The sequence below is a fragment of the Hemiscyllium ocellatum genome, chromosome 17 (assembly GCF_020745735.1).
Source record: "Hemiscyllium ocellatum isolate sHemOce1 chromosome 17, sHemOce1.pat.X.cur, whole genome shotgun sequence".
Taxonomy (NCBI): Eukaryota; Metazoa; Chordata; class Chondrichthyes; order Orectolobiformes; family Hemiscylliidae; genus Hemiscyllium; species Hemiscyllium ocellatum.
Window position 1 is genome coordinate 59,655,207 of NC_083417.1, and position 22,008 is coordinate 59,677,214.

The following is a 22,008-nucleotide window of genomic DNA, read 5'->3' on the forward strand; positions in this document are numbered from 1 at the left end:
TCAAATGTAAAATCTGGAATTATTTTGATTGATTTAAGACCTTTTTTGATTTGATATATTATTGTCACGTGTACCTAAGTACAGAGAAAAGTTTTGATTTGTAGTACAGATCATAACAAACAAAGACCACAGGGTAATTGGACAGAGGGAGGAATGCAAAGTTACAGTTGCAAAGGTATACAAAAAAGCAAAATCAATTTGAGAGGTCCATCCAGAAGTCTGATATTAGCAGGGAAGAAGTTGTTCTTGAACCTGTTGGTATGTGTGTTTAAGCTTTTGTATCTTCTGCCTGATGGAAGAGGTTGGAAGAGAGTATAAACTGTGGATGTAGGTTTGCTCGCTGACCTGGAAGGTAAATTTCCAGATGTTTCGTCACCCTACTAGGTAACATCTTCAGTGGACCTCTGAGTGAAGTACTGTTGATGATTCCTGCTTTCTATTTAGATGTTTGGGTTTCTTTGGCTTGGTGATGTCATTTCCTGTTCTTTTTCTCAAGGGATGGTAGATGGGGTCTAACTCGATGTGTTAGGTTGCCAACCCAAAAAAACCCAAACATGTAAATAGAAAGCAGGAATCATCAACAGTGCTTCACCTGGAGGCCCATTGAGGATGTTACCTAGTAGGGTTATGAAACACCCAGAAATGAACCTTCCAGCCCAGCAAGCAGACCTATGTCCAGAACCTCAACCTGAGCTACAAATCTTCTCAAAGCTTGCTAAGAGTATGAACTGGGTGTATAGGCAGGGAATCTTGCGTCATGAAGAGGAGATCATGTTGAGGAGTGACACAATTCTTGCAAATATATCGTTGGTGAGAAGGAGAAATAAAAGCTGAATTTTTCCCACATGTAGAATAGCAATGGAATGTGGTTCTGTTGGCTGAAATCACAGATCAATGTGGTACTGTCTTCCTACTAGTAGGTGGTGCTGTGACTCTGTAAACGCAGGTATGGTGACCAGACAATCTAGCTAATAATAGGTTGTTTTGTTTCAAAGCCCTCGCAGTAGATCCTACCCTGCTCCATACGACGGCCGTTTTAGAAACAAGACTGGAGTTTTTCCTCAATATAAGATTTATGGTGTTTTCTTCTGGGAAGTAAGGATTGTACTAGCGATACGATATCACCAGGATGGAGGGGGAAGCTGCTGTACAGGAGAAAATAAAGACCGGTTCCTGCACTAGCCAAACCGGTCGATAGCGTGTTGTTATATAATGCCTTGAATTTAGCACAACTTCAGAATGCATTTCCCACAACCATGAACCAACAACATTTGGCTCCAAGCCACACAAGGCAATATTAGGACAGGCAATCCTAAGCTTAGCTAGGTCTGAGATTTCAAAGAGTGTTTTTAAAGGAGGAAAGTGAGCCTGAGGTTCAGTAAGAGAATTCCAGGATTGGGCCCTTTGATAGCTACAGTTACAGTGAAGGAAACGAGAAACACAGCGACTGCAATTGGAAAAAGGATGCAAGTTTTGAATTCAAAAAAGATGGGAAGTGCTGTTATTCCTCAGGGCATTGTGTAATCAGTGTGGAAACCTTTGTGGATATTTCAGTGTTTTTCAATATTTGGCCATCTGTGTGGGTGTTGGTTTTCTCCATAAAGAGGGGGCTGATGGTAAGTGTGCAATATGTAGGGCTCTCTGTCTATAAGATGGTGGTTAGAACATAGAAAAGTACAGCACAGAACAGGCCCTTTGGCCCACGATGTTGTGCCGAGGTTTAATCCTAATGTAAAATATAGAAACTTAACCTACACACCCCTCAACTCACTGCTATCCATGTACATGAAAAGTAATCGCTTAAATGCCCCCAATGACTCTGCTTCCACCACCACAACTGGCAATGCATTCCATGCATTCACAACTCTGCGTAAAGAACCTACCACTGACATCCCCTTTATACCTTCCTCCTAATATCTTCAAACTATGAATCCTCATACCAGTCAATCCTGCCCTGGGGAAAAGTCTCTGGCTATTGACTCTATCTATTCCACTCATTATTTTGTACACCTCGATCAGGTCTCCTTTCTTCCTTCTCCTCTCCAGAGAGAGAAATCTGAGCTTATTCAATCTCTCTTCATAAGGCAGTCCAGGCAGCATCCTAGTAAACCTTCTTTGCACCCTCTCCAAAGCCTCTGTATCTTTCCTATAGTAGGATGATCAGAACTGGACACAATATTCCAAATATAGTCTCACCAGGGCTTGTAGAGCTGCAGCAAAACCTTGCGGCTCTTAAACTCGATCCCCTAGTAAATGAAAGCCAAACCACCACGTGCTTTCTTAACAACACTATCCACTTGGGTAGCAACTTTGAGGGATCTATGTGCTTGCAATCCCAGATCCCTCTGTTCCTCCACACTGCCAAGAATCTTTAATCCTATATTCAGCATTCGAGTTCGACCTTCCAAAATGCATCACTTTGCATTTATCCAGGTTGAACTCCATCTGCCATTTCTCAGCCCAACTCTGCATTCTGTCTATGTCGCACTGCAGCCTGCAGTAGTCCTCTATACTATCGACGACACCTCCAACCTTCTGTAAATTTACAAACCCACCCCTCAAACTCCTCATCCAAGTCATTCCTAAAAACTACAAAGAGCAGAGGCTGAAGAACGGGACCCCACGTAACACTGTCCTCCAGGCAGAATGCTTTCCACCTACAACCACTCTGTCTTCTGTCAGCCAGCAAATTCTGAATCCAGATCGCCAAATCTCCTTGTATCCCATACTTCCTGACTTTATGAATGAGCCTACCGTGAGGAACCCTATCAAATGTCTTGCTGAAGTCCATATACACCACATCCACTGCTCGACCATTGTCAACCTGTCTTGACACCTCAAAGAACTCAAGATTTGTGAGGCATGACCTGCTCCTCACAAAGCCATGCCGACTGCCTTTAATCACACTGTGCTTTGCCAAATAGTCATAAATCCTATCCCTCAGAATTCTTTCCAAAACATTGCTGACCACAGACGTGAGACTGACTGGTCTGTAAATGCCAGTGATTTCCCTATTACCTTTCTTGAAAAGCGGAACAATATTTGCCTCCTCCCAATCCTCCGGTACAACTCCCGTGAAGAGTGAGGAGGCAAATATCCTCACCAGCGGCTTAGCAACCTCCTTTCTCACTTCCTGGAGCAGACCAGAGGATAAATCTGATCTGGCCCTGGGGACTTATCGATCTTAATGTTTTCCAAAATTTCCAGCACATCAACTTCATCAATCTTGATCTGGTCAAGACCGTATCCCAGCTCCTGTAAGCTTTCATTTACAACAAGTTCCCTTTCCTTGGTGAAAACCGAAGCAAAAACACATTTAGGGCTTCCCCTATCTGCTCAGACTCCATACACAAGTTCCCTCCACTATCCCTGATCGACCCTACCTTCTCCCTAAACATTCTTTTATTCCTCACGTATGAGTGGAATGCCTTTGGGTTCTCCATAATCCTTCTTCCCATGACTTTTTCATGCCCCCTCCTGGCTCTCCTCAGTCCATTTCTGAGCTCCTTTCTAGCAAGCCTGTAATCCCCTAAAGCTGTGCCACATCCTTGCTTCCTCCACCTTACAGAAGCTGCCTTCTTCCTTTGACAAGAAGTTCCTCTGTTCTCGTCATCCAAGGTTCCTTAATCTTACCCCTTCTTACCTGTCTCAGAGGAACAAATTCATGAATCACTCGTAACAACTGCTCCTTAAACAGTCTCCACATGTCTGCTGTGCCCTTTCTGTGGAACAATTGCTCCCAGTCTGTACTTTCCAACTCCTGTCTGATAGCATCATAATTTCCTTTTCCCCAATTAAATATCTCCCCTCAGTAATGCTCTTTTCACTCTCCAAGGCTATGCTAAATGTGAGGCAGTTGTGATCACTTTCACCAAAGTGCGCTCCCACCGTGAGATCTGACACCTGTCCTGGCTCGTTGCCGAGCACCAAATCCAAAATGGCCTCTCCCCTCGTCGGTCTGTCTACATACTGAGTAAGGAAACCCTCCTGAACACACCTGACAAAAACGGCTCCATCCAAACCATCTGCACCTAGGAGGTTCCAGTAAATATTGGGAAAGTTGAAATCTCACATAACAACAATTCTGCTACTTCTGCATTTTTCCAGAATCTGCCCCGCCTATGAGTTCTTCAATCTCTCTACTGCTATTAGGTGGTCTGTCGTAAATCTCTAATGCGGTGGCTGTTCCCTTGCTGTTCCTAACTTCCACCCATACTGACTCAGCAGACAAACCTTCCTCAACAAACTTCATTTCTGTAGCTGTAATGCACTTTCTGATTAGCAATGCTATACCCCCTCCTCTTTTTCCACCCTCCCTGTTCTTTTTAAATGTTCTAAACCCTGGAACATCAAGCAACCATTCTTGCCCCCGTGAAACCCACGTCTCCGTTATGGCCACAACATCGTAGCCCCAAGTACTGATCCATGCTCCGAGTTCGTCACTCTTATTTCTGACACTCCTTGCATTAAAGCAGACACACTTTAACCGATCCCTTTGTTTCATCGCGTGAGAAACCTTCCTGATAGATTCAATACATCCTGTCACTGCCCCATCCGCAACTGACCCCCTCTCAGACATGTGGCTCCGATTCCCACACCCCTGCCAAACTAGTTTAAACCCTCCTGAATCACACAAACTAATCTCCCACCCAGGACATTTGTGCCCCTCCAGTTCTGGTGCAACCCGTCCTTCATGTACAGGTCCCACCTTCCCCAGAAGTATCCCAATGGTCTAGGTATCTGAAGCCCTCCCTCTTGCACCAGCCTCGCAGCCACGTGTTAAGCTGCATTTGCTGACTGTTCCTCACCTCACTATCTTGTGGCATCAGTAGCAAACCCAAGGTCACTACTCTACTCGTCCTGCTCTTCAGCTTCCAATCTAGCTCTCTGTAGTCACTTTTCAGATCCTCAATCCCTTCCCTGGCTATATCGTTGGTGCCAATATGTACCACAATTTCTGGCTGCTCATTCTCCCCCTTCAGAATCCTGTAAACCCAATTGGCAACATCTCGGACCCTGGCACTGGGGAGGCAACATACCTTCCGGGAGTCCCGTTCCTGACCACAAAATCTCCTGTCAATCTATTGAGTCTCCTACCACTAGCGCTTTTCTATTTCCCCCCTCTTCCCTTCTGAGCTTCATTGCCAGAGACCTGACAACTATGGCTTTCCCCTGGTAGGCTGTCCCCACCAGCAGTATCCAAAACGGTATACTTATTGCTGAGGGGAATGGCCATAGGGGATCCCTGCTCTGATCGTCGGTTCCCTTTCCTCCCCTTGACAATAACCCAGCTGTCCTTATCCTGTGTCTGGGGAGTGACTACCTCCTTGTGCATCTGCTCAACTTCCCCCTCAGCCACCCACTTAAAACCTTCCCAGAAGTCCTTTGCTCCTCCCTCGCACCTCTCAGGTTCTCTCAGATGTAATGGTAAATGGAGCTGAGGAAAACGTGACCTCACCTGGCAGTGTGCCAGCAAGGAGCTTTTGACATGTACAGCTGAGGGAGTTAACATTCTGTGCAGTAAGACCTGGGATTTGATACTGCCCCCATCCCTCCCTTCCACCCCCAACACCACAGTGCGAAGGACCAGTCACTTGTTGCTTTCTGAGGCTGTGGACAGTACATCGGGTGGTTTGAGGGTTGGCTACTGGCCTGTTTTCCTGATGAGCGCTGGTGAGTTGCTGCACTGCCTTGTCAGGCAACACAGAGACCTTTTATCTGCAGAACGGGAGTACACAGTGTGGCAGTCACAGCTGGACTGTCAAACACAGGCACCAAGTGTGGGAGGCCGAGGATAATTAACAGAGCTGCTTTCTGAAACAGAAATGCCTACAATAAGTCAGGCTCGGTTAAAGGTATAAAACATATGCCACAGCATTCAGGAGAGGGAGTGGGAATTGTAATTAGTCTGCTTGTTCAACCGAGAGCACTTGTTGTGAAAGGTGGAGGAAGCCAGTTGGCTGCCAAAAGCTTTCACAGGAAGCCAGACCCATTTAGTTACCGGATGTACCCAGAGCAGGAAGGGCCTGTGGAAATATCAGGTGTTGAATGAGCCTGAAACTGAAACTCAAAGCTCCAATGTGCTGTGCTGGGATTTGAACTTAAATATTTTTTCATGGATTCTTACAGCACATCATGTTCAGACCACGGGTTTAGTGAAGGCCATGGGTACATTTTGGCTGTCGTCATTAGTATTCCTTCTTGCCGTTTACCATAAGACCATATGGAGTTGGAACGGGAGGAGGCTGTTTGGCCCCTAGAGCCACCATTTTAAAGAATCACAGCTAATCCAACATTCCTGAGTTTTCCCATAACCCTTAGTAACTTACACGTTGGAGTGGTGGAGGCCGATTGGCAATGGTGAGTCACTGATCTTTCACTCCACAGGACTTGATTTGAATTCAGTCTGGTCACTCGGACGTTCTTCCTCTGTTTTGGCTCTTGTGGCATCCGGTTGACTGGAGAGTAGCAGATTGCTCTCAGGGATGGCTAAAAAAAAAATCATGTAGCATATGTTGGCACTAAATCTCACTCAGCCTATTTAGTCAGTGATCCAGGAAAGGTGCGAATGGCAATCATAGGTAGCCGTAAATTCATACAACACAGAAACAGACACTTTGATCTAATTTGTCTTTGCTGACCAAGTTTCCTAAACTAAATCAGTCCCATTTGCCTGATTTTGGCCCATATCCCTCCTATTCATGTACCTGTCTAAATGTCTTTTAAATGTTGTATCTGTACATTTCTTCTGGTAGTTCATTCCAATGAACACACCACCCTTCTGTGTGGAAAAAGTTGACCCTGAACTCCCTTTTATCCTTGCTCCACCCCCTCCTCACCCTAACCCAATGCCCCCTAGTTCTGAATTTCCCTGCCTTACAGGAAAGCCTTTGCTATTCACCTTATCTCTGCCCCTCATGATTTTACAGCGTGAGGTTAAGGCCTGGGATTTGATTTGACCTTGGCTTAATTTAAACTTTTTTTTGCTTTATTTCCCTAAATAACTGGTAATAATATGTAATGCTCCAGTGCACCAGTGTTACACTACTTTGTTTCATTTTCCTATCCCTGATCTGACCAAATTGTTGCAACTGTCTCACAATTCTGAGGTGGCATTCCCTTCGATAATAAGGTTCAATTTCCTCAGGGTCTGCAAAAGTCTGACTGACAGTGTGCTTACCTGAAGCATTACGGCATATAAAAAAGCGACTGGGTTTGACCAAGCCTGGACATTAAAATAGTAAGCATGTGACAGCACAGGAGAAGGAAATCATCCGGTCCAATGTACAAGAATCCTGTTTTTCAAAATGTCAAAGTGGATTCATTTCTGATATTGTGTCCGTGAGCACCAGTATATTTAATATATAAAAATAAAGAAGTGGCAAGTTGGTGAAAATATCCTCTCGACATCAGCTACATTCAATCTCCTGATGCTGCCTGACTTACTGTGTTCTTCCAGCCTCCTGCTTGTCTACCTTGGATTCCAGCATCTGCAGGGTTTTTTTTTTGTCTCTAACCACGTTCAACCTATAAGCTATATATAGAAGCTAAATGAGCATATGGCCATGTGTACTTGTGACAGAATTTAATCAGTATGCCAGTCCCTTTATTTCATTTATGTCATTTGATCTAAGACTCAGATCAGTTGTCAATTTTTGAGCATTTTTTTTCGTCAATGCTTGGAGCTGAGTTGGGGAAGGATTCATATTTCTCTGTACGTGAAATACTTTTAGTGACCGATGCATGTGTTTTGATCCGCACTGTATTCCCCTGTTGGTCAGTGTGTGCATATATGTAAGAGGTAGCCACGCTGGTTTCAGTGACCTCTCTGTTTTGTCTGTTTTGCAGTGGCTGAGGATGGATTCTGTAGCTCCAGCCTGGGTGGGCAGTGTGTTTCTCTTCATTCACTCCGATGAAATGGATCTATCAGCCATGTACAAGGAACCCCAGCTACGCCTGAAAATTTATAAAGCCCTGAAACTGACACTTGCAGGTAAGTTTCAACCTACAGGTTGCCCCTTACGTTGCTGACCTTCATTCCCATGCCAGTTATTAGCAATAAGCTGGACTGCAAACTACTTTTCACTGGAGCGTACTGTTGCTAAGAAAAGGACTAAGAGATTCATTCAATGAACTAAAAATAATCCATCAATCAGTCCAGATATGACTCCTCTTTCTGAGGAGCTTTATTGAGAAAATTAAACCATCAAAATATGTCATATGGTAGATTTTCAACATCTCACAAATCTTTGTTTCAGCTCGGATATCTAAATTTGTTAAAGCTTATGTTGTTAGAATATTGGATCCCACAAACTATCTACCCCATTTCCAATACAACACTCCAAAAATGCCTATGCTGATGTGTACAACAAGCAGTGTTGTATGAGGGGGAGGGAAGGTTGTGATTGGTTTGGCTTTTTTTCTCCATTACTCTGCATGGGGCAGCACGGTGGCTCAGTGGTTAGCACTGCTGCCTCACAGTACCAGGGATGCAGTTTAATTCTAGCCTCTCGCAACTCTCTGTGTGGAGTTTGTACTTTCTCCCCATGTCTGCTCAGGTTTCTTCCCACAGTCCAAAGATGTGCAGGGTAGGCGGATTGGCCATGGGAAATACAGGGACAAGGGAGGAGGGTGAATCTGGGTGGGATATCCGTTGGAGAGTTGGTGTAGACTTGTTGGACTGAATGGCCTGTTTCCCCACTATTCTCTGATACTCTCATGTCCACAATTTCTATGTTTGTTGAATTATCTGAAGTGAATACTTGCTAACGATTGATGAGGTTGCGTCCACAGACTTTCATTCCATGATATAAAACATTTTCACCCATTTGAGAAACATTAAAAAGCAACATTTAAGGGGCGCTAATTCACCTGAATATATAAGTAGCACATTGCCAAATGTGAGCTGCGGGACATGTATCCAGGAGTGCGAACAGGAAAATTAACATTGGTGGTTTGTGCATCCCTGTTGACATCTCCCTTTTTACTTGCAAGACATGGAATCTCCTGAGAGAAGTGGAAAGTCAAGTAAATTATATGTGGGAATTTTCTCCCTAACATCTGTAGACATTTGAAGCTTACTGAGGAAATAAATCTGGCCCTCGTTAACGTCATTCATTACGTTCCTCTCATGAACGGTGACCGATGTCCCAGGAAGAACAAGTCCAGCTTTCCATCGAAGGATTTGGATGAAGTGGCATTCCATATGAGTGGGCAGCCCATTCCAGTGTTTGCTATTTATTGGGAAAATATCCATGTCATGATGTGTAACCCAGTGTGTCTTTTTTTTTATCAATTGAGATTGTGACACCCTCCCCGTTTCCACCCCCCAAACCCACCATCCCTCCTAACCTTCGAACCCAAACACTATCACCTTGTACCTTAAATCAGATCACCTCAGAGTTTACACATGTCTTGACATATAAAGATCTGGTTCTGAGCCCATCTAGGTGATTAAGATTTCTTAAACTAAGATTCAACCTTGTGGCTCTCCCTCCAACCTTACCCCAAGCTTCAAGATCATCACTTTGTGAGGATGCCAAATTTTGAAAAAGAAATAGGCAGAAGGAAGACAAAAAAATGAAGAGTTAAGGGCATTTTTCATTTCAGTGTATCATACAGCTTGGTCCCAAACCTCCTGTGCAGATTAATAAACTGAGGTCTCAGAGGGAAGTAGTGCTGTCAGAATTTTGACTTGCGACAAAAATAGGAGTTATAATTAATTCTTTAGACAATCAAAGGAAGAGACAAGGGGTTGGAAGGTAGAGGAATGGTCTTTTAAAAAAAATGGCAGATGGAATTTAATATCAGTAAGTATGAGGTGATAATTACTTTGTGACAGTAATTTTTTTTTCTCTGAAAAGAAATGATGGGCCATTAGAGACAGCACCTTGAATTGTTAGTGGAAGTGAAATAATCCTGTCAAACTCTAAATTTAATCATGAAGTGTTAAATGTAAAAAACCAAAAGGTCATGATGAACTTGTGGGAAAAGATCCGAGGAGAAGGAAAGATCTTTATTCTTCAGCTATGAAGAAAGACTTGGTAAATTGCAATTTCTTTAATCAGTGGTCCATACGTTACTGGGCAACTTAATTGGCGTGTGTCAAGCTGTGAAGAATATGACTGGGTAGATGTAAATAATTGGAGAGGGGTAGAGATACACCTTTGTGACCTCTAGATTTGACTATGCCAAAATGTCTTGACCAGCCTGTCATTTCTAACCTCCTGCCCGTATCTGAACTTGCACCCAAATCTTGTTCGCCAATGACTTCTCTACTCAGTGACCTATATCCTGATTAAATAGTGACTTTTTTTTTATCTTTGGTCAATCTCTTTCTTGTTTTCAAGCCTCTCATGGCTCTTGCCTCTTCATACCTCATCTTCCAACTCCATAACGTTTTGGGATATCTGTATGCATCAAATTGTGGTCTTTTGAGCATCCCCGACATTAGTAACCCCCTTTCTTGGTGACCGCGCCTTCAGCTTCTAAGGCCCTAAACTTTAAAATTCCCTCCCTCTGCTTCTCCATCTCTCTACCTCTTTTTCCTCTAAGAGATTCCATTTAAAAACCACCTGTTTGAAGGGCAGCACGGTGACTCAGTGCTGCTGACTCACAGCGCCAGGGACATGGGTTCGATTCCACTGTTCGAATCTCCTCCAGGTGCTCCGATTTCCTCCCACAGTTCAAAGATGTGCAGGTTAAGTGCATTGGCTATGGTAAATTGCCCACAGTGTCCAGGAATGTGGAGGCTCAGTGGATTAGCAGGAAATGCAGGGTTACAAGGATAGGGTAGGGGAGTGGTCTGGGTGAGATGCTGTTCAGAGAGTCAGTGTGGACTCAATAGACTGAGTGGTCTGCTTCCACACTCTAGGGACTCTGAGTGCCTCATCTTTCCAATATCTTTGTGTCTTGCAGCTGTGCTTTGTAGACAATGCGCTAATGAAGTCACTTGGATCTTTTACTAGACTAAAGGTGCTCCATAAATACAACATGTGGTTGTGTTAAATTTGAGGTTTAGAACAGAAAACAAGAGGAAATCTCTTCACACAGAATTATGAGACTGTGGAATTCACTTGCAATTTTACTGTTTTGTGGTAGAAATGTAAATATTCAAGTTTAGACTCGAAAATTTATTGCAGGAACGTGGGTCCAGGCTGAACAAATGAGATTGAAACCACTTAGTCTTTGAATGATGTGAACTGGTTGGGCCAGACTTTGTTTTCATTTTATAACTTTTATACGTTACTATCAGTTAAATGAATAAAAACTTCTTTATTTACAATTCAATGAAGCAAATTATATATGCATTCACCCTACATTATGGGAGTGTCTGTATGGTTAATAATATCATGTAATTCTTTTGCAGATGCTGCTGGCAGTTCCGGAGGTGTCGAAATCCTGAAAATTTACGGCAGTGGCTTTGGACTCGAGCTGAAATTTACAGAAGAAAGGAAATGCAAGAATTTTCTTCACAATTACAGAAATGACAAACTCCAGCAGGCTTTAGTGTACCATTTCAGAAACCAATCAATACCCAACTTCACTTGTAGTACAGAGCTTAAGGCTGGCCCAGTGACATTGGATGACATCCTGGAAAATCCAGAAGACTGTCTGAGGCATATCAAAGAGAACGAGGTGGGTGTAGAATCCTACCACACAGAAAGGGGCCCTTTGGTGTATCAGTCTTGTATCAGCTCTTTTAAATCATCATTTTAAGTTCTCTGCCCGAATGCAGGTGTGATCCACAGTTACATCCTCCATTAGGGTCAGGGCCTGAATCCACTCCAACTGGAACAGAAATGAAACCCCGTACTGTTGGCACCAGTCCAATCCACACCAGCCATCCAGACAACTGAGACCATTATTACCTTGGTCTAATATGTGCCTTTATGTGCAGGATATAGTCTGAACAGTGGACAGTGATTGGAGAGATCCCAATTTCCTTTCCATCACATGGCTGATCAAACATCACCCTCTTGCTGCCTGGAGTTGGCATGCATTGGAATGATTCACAAGTAATATTCTGCAGTTTTCTTGGCCATCAATTTCTGGAGGGGGGCTTGAATTGGACCTTCTCACTCAGGCAGGGAATCTCCCCAGTGTACTACCACAAGGCGACAACTTATTTTTAATGAGCTGTCCCATTTTGGCCCACATTCCTGGTGACTCTGCAAATGAGTTCACTTTGAGGATATTTCTAGTTGCCTTTTGAAAGTTCTAACACTCTTGTCTGTCTCTGAAAAACACACTACATGAGACCATTTATCCTCATTTCCCTTTGGTTTATTTTCTAATTATTTTAAATCCATGATCTCTGGTGATCAACCCCATTTACCAGAGAAAGCAGTCTCACCTCTTTGATCCTTCAAAACCAGTCATAACTTTTGAATGTTTTTATTATGTCTTCCCTAAGCACAGCAGTCCCAGTTCCTTGATTTTTTGTATTACGTGATTGAAGCCTGGCATCCCACATAAGGTCCTGATCAGTTTTCTTTTTACCCCCATCAAGGCCTTTTCATGCTCCTATGTTGTGGTGCTCAGAATTCTGCACAATATCTGAGCTGAGACATAGCCCTAGATTTGTAAAGGTTTGCCCTGATTTTACTTTCAATTTACCTACTTACCATAAATTTATCTGGATGAAAAGGGTGATGCATCTATCAGCTGGGGCCAATTGTTAACAGTATTACCTCAAAGTCAGAAAATCCCATACTGGAGACACATGCGGAAAACTTGGGCTGACACTGCAATGAAATGAATTCTACGTTTTCAGAGATGCCATCTCTCAGAAGAGACTTCCAGCAGGATGTAACTGAACCATTGGTACTCTTGAAAATTGCAAGGTATCTCTCTTCACTATTTATTCATCAAACAACAATAATAAAACAGGAGATCTGGTCATTATCCCCCTGCTGTATGTGACACCTTGCTCAATGCAAACTGTCACATTTAAAATGCTTCAGCAGTGATTATTCTTGTTGCTTAATAATTTTGAATCTGCTTTCTGTCCCTCGAGCACATGGTCACACCAACTTTAAATATCTTGGCCCGCTATGGTGTTAGTTCTAATTTTTATACAAATTTTATATTTCAGCCTAACCACCTCCGTGACGATGAAGTTTCCAGATTGGAAGAAGACATCAGACGACTGGTCCTCGAATATAGTTCAAGCTGCCAGAGCTCCGAGACATACTGCAGTGTTAATTCAAAAACCCCAACAGCAGCCTCAACCCTTTCACCAATCTCACCACCTTCAATCTCGCCATCTTCAATCCAAGCCAATGGAAGCCCTTTGTACTCGACTGTTCGTTTTGAATTTCAAGGTGTTTTATTTGGTGAGTGCTGAGCTCCAGGTGTGTAGTTACTGGAAATGACCTGCAAAAGAATGAAGAGCCACAGCTATCATTCTGACTTGGTTGGATTGGCACGTGTCAATGATCCACAGGATTTTTATATGCTATTTTCTTTCAAGTGCCCTGTCCTTCAATCTTGGCTTTATTTCCATGTATGCATATGTTAGTCCAACTTAGCTACTCTTGACTGAGCTTTGGAAAGCATCCTTGGTGATTGGGGTCCTGTCCCACATCTGAAATCCTGGCGTCAGTATTTTCATGTGTAGTGCAGTGAGTGAGAGAGAGAGAGAGCTGCTCCTTAGCTTTGATGTTGGGCTGTATATTTTAAATATGCTTTGATTTTTGGAGGCATGTCTGTAACCGCGTTCAGAAGTATTTTCGTTCATGGTTGCTAAACTCACTAATCTAACAAAGTTAGGTTAGGTATTCTTTAATGGATCTTATCAAATTTTCAGCAAACATCCAAAATGTAGAAAATGCTTCATTAGCACTCCATACATCATCTTAAACATTCACTCCTTTCCATATTGGCACAACATGGCTGCAGCCTCTAAAGCCTCGATTAGATACCCTGTAGCAATTCAACAAGGGTTCTTTGGCAAATCTTTCAAACCTGCCATCTCTGCAGTCTCAAAGGGTGAGGGTAGCAGATGCATGAACAAAACACCATCTCCAAGCTCTCCTTCAAGCTGGTGACTTCTTCATCTTCAAAACCATAACTGCACTGTGGATTAGATTAGATTAGATTCCCTACAGTGTGGAAACAAGCCCCTCGGCCCAACAAGTCCACACCTACCCTCCAAAGAGTAACCCACTCAGACCCATTTCCCTCTGACTAATGCACAGCAGCTCTCTATCCCCCCTCCCATGACAACATTAGAGATTGGGGCAATGAATGCTTACCTTCCAGGCAACACCCTGATCCTCTGTATGGAATAAAGAAGAAAACAAATGAGCAAATCCATGCAAATTATTTTTCTCCTTTTTTTGTAGCATGGTGAAGGCAACAGGCACAGGATGTGAACTAGTTTCAAGGTTGTTGTGAATGCTGTTTTGAGCTTGCAATAGGAGTAGAAGTGGGGGAATTAATTTATTGCTCTGACTTTGGCCTGTCTTAGCACAGTATCGGAGTTAAATGTACGGTGCATCTGCTGTAAGTCAGTCAGATTCTATAAGCAGTCTGCATCTCGTATGTACCACAATCTGTGGCTTTACCGATATCATTTTGTAATAGTATACTCCAGAGACTACCTTTCTCATTGTAACTCTGCAAGTCTGACACAGTTACCTTACCACTTTATTAGTTGGCAAATAAAATGTAATCTGACCAAAGCACGACAGTTAAGATTAATCCTAGTTTTATTTCCAATAAATGATTAAACAGTAGCAGTGAGACATGGAAAGCGACTTGAAGTTCTACACTAAAGATATATCGGAAACCAGATGAGGTGAATATCTGAGTTCCCTGACTTACCTTTCGCCAGACTGAAAGCTGTAGAAACTGTCTGAGCAGAAGTGATAGCATCATGGTGTGACTGTTTCTGCCCAGATGTCAGAGCTAACACTAGCACATATTAAATAGCTGTTATTGTGGAAAACGCTATTGTATTATTTTTAAGAATGTCTGAAGGTATGTTTCAGCAAAACATTTCGCATATTTTCGAACAAAGGTAACTTTATTTGTTGTATTGTACAATTTCGACTTTATCTAAATAATTTAGTGGTGCCTCAGGCTGAGAGTCATAAGACTTTTAACACTTTTATCATTCTATTTCTTTATAGTCCTCTGAGTTGTGAAACTAAGTGTTCTCAAGAAGGTTAAGTTGTTTGTCATCAGACTAAAAATGTATCTTGTTATATTTTGGATTCTTTTATATTGTTGCAATAACCAATTGATGATTTTTCCGTTCAGCTGAATTTCCTTTTATTCCTGTGCTCTCACAAACTTGAATGAGTTTTTTGAAGAAGTAACAAAGAGCATTGAGGAGAGAAAAGCAGTAGATGTGATCTATATGGCTGGCTCAAAGGTAGAAGACAAAGTGTGGTGGTGGAGGGTTGTTTTTCAGACTGGAGGCCTGTGACCAGTGGAGTGCCACAAGGATCAGTGCTGGGGTCCTCTACTTTTTGTCATTTACATAAATGATTTGGGTGTGAGCATAAGAGGTACAGTTAGTAAGTTTGTAGATGACACCAAAATTGGAGGTGTAGTGGACAGCAAAGAGGGTTACCTCCGATTACAACAGGATCTGGACCAGATGGGCCAATGGGCTGAGAAGTGGCAGATGGAGTTTAATTCAGATAAATGCGAGGTACTGCATTTTGGGAAAGCAAGTCTTAGCAGGACTTAAATATTTAATGTTAAGGTCCTAGGGAGTGTTGCTAAACAAAGAAACCTTGGAGTGCAGGTTCATAGCTCCTTGAAAGTGGAGTCGCAGGTAGATAGGATAGTGAAGAAGGCGTTTAGTATGCTTCCCTTTATTGGTCAGAGTATTGAGTACAGGAGTTGGGAGGTCATGTTATGGCTGTACAGGACATTGGTTAGGCCACTGTTGGAATATTGCGTGCAATTCTGGTCTCCTTCCTATCAGAAAGATGTTGTGAAACTTGAAAGGGTTCAGCCAAGATTTACAAGGATGTTGCCAGGGTTGGAGGATTTAAGCTAGGAAGAGGCTGAACAGGCTGGGGCTGTTTTCCCTGGAGTGTCGGAGGCAGAGGGGTGATTTTATAGAGGTTTACAAAATTATGAGGGGCTTGGATAGGATAAATAAACAAAGTCTTTTCCTGTGAGTCGGGGAGTCCAGAACTAGAGGGCATAGCTTTAGGGTGGGAGGGGAATGATATAAAAGAGATCTAAGGGGCAACTTTTTCACGCAGAGGGTCGTACGTGTATGGACTGAGCCGCCAGAGGATGTGGTGGAGGCTGGTACAGTTGCAACATTTAAGAGGCATTTGGCTGGGTATATGAATGGGAAGGGTTTGGAGGGATGTAGGTCGGGTGCTGGCAGGTGGGACTAGATTGGGTTGGGATATCTGGTCGGCATGGACGGGTTGGACCGAAGGGTCTGTTTCCATGCTGTACATCTCTATGACTATGTCTCTATGTTACCTGTTACCTGTCTTGAATATTGGACACGGAGTTTTTAAAAAAACTATTGTTCCTCTCACTTTTTATTCCTTTGTTTGGTGGGAGCGGGGGGTGCCTCTAGTTTTATCACTCTTCCCCATAAGTGGAATTATTCTCCATGTCAGTGCTGGCAACACATTTCAAAAGCTGAGAGATTACTATTAGACAACCTCTCCATTTTCTCTTTTCAAGAGAAAAAGTACCCACCTTGTTCATTGTTGGGACAAAGATGAGCTTACCAACATCCACGTTGTTAGTTTCCCTTTTTGATTGAGTGTTGAGGTTCGCATTAGCATTTCTTTTTTCAAGAAAAAGACTGGATAGACTGGGGCAGGAGAGGTTGAGAGGTGACCTCATAACAGGTTTATAAAATAATGAGAGATGTAATTAGAGGTGATGCTAGTTGTCTTTTCCCGAAGATGGGGAATTTTAAGACTACGGGGCACGTTCTTAAAGTGAGAGGAGAGAGATTTTTAAAGGACATCGGAGGCAAATCTTTTACATGGAGGGTGGTTTGTGTGTGGAATGAACTTCCTGAGGAAGTGGTGGATGCGGGTACAGTCACAAAGTTGAAAAGACATTTGGATGGATACATGAGTAGGAAAGATTGGGAGGGATATGGGCCAAGAGCAGACAGGTGGAAATAATTTAATTTGGGATTATGTTCAGCATGGACTGGTTGGACCGAAGGGTCTGCTTCCATGTTGTGTGACTCTATGACGAAATCTACTAATGTCGTGTTTTGCTGCACTATGCATTGGGTTGTCCAGGTGATTGGCACATTCTCCTTCTCTGGTGCCACCAAGTTTGCTCATTGTGAGCAACCCATCTTATATGTAATAAAACCGATTTTAAAAACGATGAATCTTTGTTTTTTAGGGACAAGTTAGCCCACTGAGGTGGATTGAATTTGAATCACCCAGCTTCAGAAAAACGAATCAATGTCTTGTTATTTTTTTTCACGCCAGATGACCGTGTTTTAACTTCACAAGATCATTTCACCTTTGCCAAAACAGTGGGTAGGAAGTGGAAAGAGGTTGGCCGCTTGTTAAAGAAAACTTGCCGAGGTCTTCGGGATCCTGCCATCGACAATATAGCTTTTGAGTACGAACGGGAAGGATTGTATGAACAAGCATATCAACTGCTGCTCAAGTTTATGCAGTGCGAAGGGAGGAAAGCGACAATGAGTAGGCTGGTCAAGGTTTTGGAGGAAACTGAACTGGTGGGAGTTGCTGAGCAGTTGCTGGACACCTCGAGTAGTTAAGGAGGAAGTGACTGCATCCTAAGGAAAGTTGGAATATTTTATGGTGAGGTGTAAAACTGAAGGGAAATTGTGGGAAGGTAAAGAGTTTTTTTTACTTGTATTAAAATTAATCATTTTGCCTGAGCAAATGTATTTTTTAATCTGACTGAGGTGAATCTTATGTTGGAGGCAGTCCACTTCCTTCAGAATTCAAAGGCACTTATTTTTTTAAATAATCTCTGAATCTAGTTCTCATCTTTGCATATGCATATTTTAATACATGCTATATAGTATTTTCCACATTGATTTGCAAGCCAAAATCTGTATTAATTATGAGATAACACAAGTATTTCTTTAAGTAATTAAATATTTTCAGAAGTGCTTATTTTGAATCTTTTTAACGCTTAACGTTATGAAAAATGACTAATTTGAGATCTCCAATGTAAACTTTGGCATGATTTTATTTTATTGTGACAGGAACCAAACTTGTTTTTTGTTTGTTCTGAAGTTGTCCCCTTTTTACGTGCTAACACGAGCTCATTAGGTGAAAATCTCTTCTGACAATGTTGAATGGGTTTGAGCAACTCCTTCCAATTCCTGGTGAACCTCTGCTTGCAGCACAGTCTTATCCCAGAGTCAGCATCCGATCAACTCACCTCTCGTGTCCTCTCTGTGTTAGCCTCTCCCTGCCAGGCCAAGGGAGTGATCTGCTGTGATTGGGGGTTGATTGCATTGTTTGGTGTAATTGTAATTGTTCTGCAGCTTTTCCTCTACAGTAGCTCCCCTAGGCGTGGTAGTTGTTGATGTGGGGTGACCGAAGTGTCCCATGGCCTCACTTTGGGTGCAAATGTTTAATCTTCTCTAAAATAACATTAGGACGTTAGGATCAAGACATCTTTCTGTCTCTCCCCTACTAAAACATTCAAAACATCTAAAATCTCAGTTCTAGCAGCACCTCTGTCCTTAAGTAGGCTGGACTCTCCCTTGGATGTAGATTAGATGGGACAGCTTGCAGTCTCAAATGTATGATTTAAAAAGCAAATGCAGCATCCCCCCGAGACTTGTACAATAGCAGCCACTGGATCCATCCAAATAAAAGGCCAGGAATCTGTAAGTTGGCGATCGGCAGGTTAGATTAGATTAGACTTACAGTGTGGAAACAGGCCCTTCGGCCCAACAAGTCCACACCGACCCGCCGAAGCGCAACCCACCCATACCCCTACATTTATCCCTTACCTAACACTACGGGCAATTTAGCTTGGCCAATTCACCTGACCCGCACATCTTTGGACTGTGGGAGGAAACCGGAGCACCCGGAGGAAACCCACGCAGACACGGGGAGAACGTGCAAACTCCACACAGTCAGTCGCCTGAGTCGGGAATTGAACCCGGGTCTACAGGCGCTGTGAGGCAGCAGTGCTAACCACTGTGCCACCGTGCCGCCCACAAACACACCGCCCCTGGGTGGTTAATTTCTTTAAAAAAAATGAAGAAATTATGGGTGCAGCCTGTGACCATTCACTCATGTAATAAGATGGATTATAGGTGGAAATAAATGCCTAAAAGACAATTAAACTTTTCCAGGAAATTGACATATTTCGTCACCATAAATCAGTGACTTTGACTCTGATCATCGAAAAAGAGCAGGAAACACTTGAACTCTCAATTTTCAATGCTTATGAGTCTGGATAACAGACCTGTTCAACAATAAAGCTCACCCAACAAACAATTCTTGAAGAACTTTTAGCCTCTCTTCTTTCTATACTCAATGAAGCATAGTAACGGTCATTCTGTAATTAGTGGTAATGATTCCAGTGGTAGTTACATCTTGTTTATTGTGTTACTGTAAGGCAGCCCCAGAGGCTTTTTTTTTTAAATGACTGGTAAAACATTTGCCAGCAGATTAACACAGGAGACTAAACTCTAGGTAGTAATCCTGATCTGTTTCTATTCATTCGTGTGTGTAAGAATCTCCAGTCTAGAGGGCACCATCACAATCTACTCTTACTTTGCATGATAACTAAAACCCAGTAGGTACATAAAACTGACTTCATTCGACCTTCTCGCTTGGGAAGTAACTTCTCCCTGCCCTTTGCTTCTGGTCAGAAACCATCTGAGGCTCGGGGCGGCAGACTTTTTGGTGAGTCAGGACATGGTTAGTTTCTGTCCCGCTACAGGGAGAGACATAATGCAGGCTGACCCTTTAATGTAATACCAAGGAAGAGCTGCACTATGTAAGTTGCCTTCTTTCAATTGAGATTATAGAATCATAGAACCCCTACAGTGCAGCAGGAGGCTGTTTGGCCCACCAAGTCTACATCGACCCTCCAAAGAGAATCCCACACAGACCCAGTCTCCGACTGTTGGAGGAAACTAGAGCGCCCGTAGGAAACTCACACAGACTTGGAGAGAATGTGCAAACTCCATACAGATAGCTGCATTCGAATCAGGGTTCCTGGCACTGTGAGTCGGCAGTGCTAACCACTGAGCCACGTGCCACCCTTAAGATGTTAAGCAAGGCCTCTAAGAGTCCTCTAGCATTATTTGTGGTAGAAAATGGAAATTTTTCTGCTGTCCTGTTCAATACGTATCCCTCAGCTAAGATTGCTAAAACAGTTTGTTTAGTCCTATTCTCATTGTTGTTTGTGGGAGTCTACTGTGCTCAATCTGACTGCCACATTTCCTATATTGTAGCAAGGCCATACTTTTAAAAGTAAAACTTTATTGGCTGTTTAATACTTTACAACATCCTGAAGTTGTCAACGGTGCTATGGAAATGCACATCATTTCTTCCTTTGGACATATTATGTTACATCAGTTGGTTGCCTGTGCCTTTGAGATGTATTAGAAAAGACAGTCATGACTGCGCTCCAGTTTATCCTTCGCTCTGAGATGAAAGCTGTTTGTGTTCTGACCTCTTCAATGACATCCAGAATCTGTATCAAACATTCATTATACATCGATGAAAACTAAAGCTGTCCCTGCTTCAACACTGTCTTAACCCCAAGTAAATTAGGACTCTGTACAACAACAAAGTGACACATTCCAGCTCCAGGCATCTCATGGCATTTCTCACTCAGTTTGTCAACTACGTGCAAGTTTTAAACATTGAGCCTGGACTGTTGCTGCCCAAATTTATTTTTCAATGAACCCAAAATAACATAACAAAGAAAGTAGACCATTGCTCTGGGTTGGGCCTCAATCCAAATCCCAAAGTGGAAAGGCCGGTGGCCTTTCTTTTGTCAGTTTGTTCATGGAATGAGGGCATTAGGTGTCAACCACAGAGTGGGTCTGGAGTCACATGTAGGCCTGACCAGGTAAGGATGGCAGTTTCCTTCCCTAAAGGGCATTAGTGAACCAGATGTTTTTTTCCAATAATCAACAATAGATTAATGTTCATCATTAGACTCTTAATTTCAGATTTGTTTTATTATTAAATTCCAAGTCTACCATCCGTTGTGACGGTATTCAAACTTTGGTCTCCAGAACACTATCTAGGTCTTTGGCGTAATAATCCAGTGATAATACACAAGGCCATCACCTCTGTCTAGTGTCCAACTGTTTAAAGACATACTTCTAAGACATTGGATGATTTAGTTGGAAATTTCAAATCTTTGTCTTTACCCTTTTGTGTTTATTGTGTGAACTGCCTCACGTTTGAACTGTATGTTTTTTATAATCATTTGTTCCTATTCAGACTGTGCTGATTTATAATTGTCTATTTCTTCCTTGTATTGTCAGTATTTAAAGTATTCATTGAGGCTTCATCTCCAAAGCCAAGTTAATGATAGTTTTGGTATGTATGTTGTCAGTTGGTTTGTCTCATGGTAAAATGACAACTGGAAAGTAGGTGAATCATTCCATGTATTCTTGACTGAAGGACCCCATACAGTATTCAGGAAATGCCTCAAATACACAAACCCACATGCGCGGCGTATACATCTTCATTTTTGCTGCTTCCTGCTCTTGTTGTTCTTGAGTTTTCAATGTGTCTGCTGTTACATATTGCTTAGTGCTGAATCAACTGTGCAAATGCAAATATTATTTTATACAGAATTAAACAAATTTTGATTTATCAGATGGTAGATTGGAGCAGTTTCGTTTTGGTGTTTCACTGTTAAAACATTGCTGTCTACCAGAGAGGACCTATGTTCAAAGTTTCACTCTATCCAGACCCCTTGATCAGATCACTGCCTGTAACTCTGTCTAATCTAACCTTGACACCAACTTTCAGTATGATTTGACTTAAAAATAGTGTCAAGGATCTCCAGATGTGTGTGGCCATC

General features: G+C 42.6%; 1 protein-coding gene across 6 annotated transcripts in view; it reads left to right on the top strand.

The window, feature by feature from the left end:
- The window catches only part of tradd (tnfrsf1a-associated via death domain), a 40,538-nt gene extending 18,760 nt beyond the window's left edge, over positions 1 to 21,778 (top strand). For 4 of the 6 annotated variants that reach the window (XM_060838208.1, XM_060838209.1, XM_060838212.1 and 1 more), the window contains exons 2-5: positions 7,849 to 7,993; positions 11,369 to 11,637; positions 13,097 to 13,337; positions 17,448 to 21,778. In XM_060838208.1, the coding sequence (XP_060694191.1) occupies positions 7,858 to 7,993; positions 11,369 to 11,637; positions 13,097 to 13,337; positions 17,448 to 17,743 (942 nt within the window). In that variant the 5' untranslated portion in view covers positions 7,849 to 7,857 and the 3' untranslated portion in view covers positions 17,744 to 21,778. Of the gene's footprint in view, positions 1 to 5,602; positions 5,674 to 6,339; positions 6,361 to 7,848; positions 7,994 to 11,368; positions 11,638 to 13,096; positions 13,338 to 17,447 lie in introns of those variants that run through there. The other 2 variants (XM_060838210.1, XM_060838207.1) reach the window with 2 other exon arrangements.
- Positions 21,779 to 22,008: the final 230 nt, after the last annotated feature.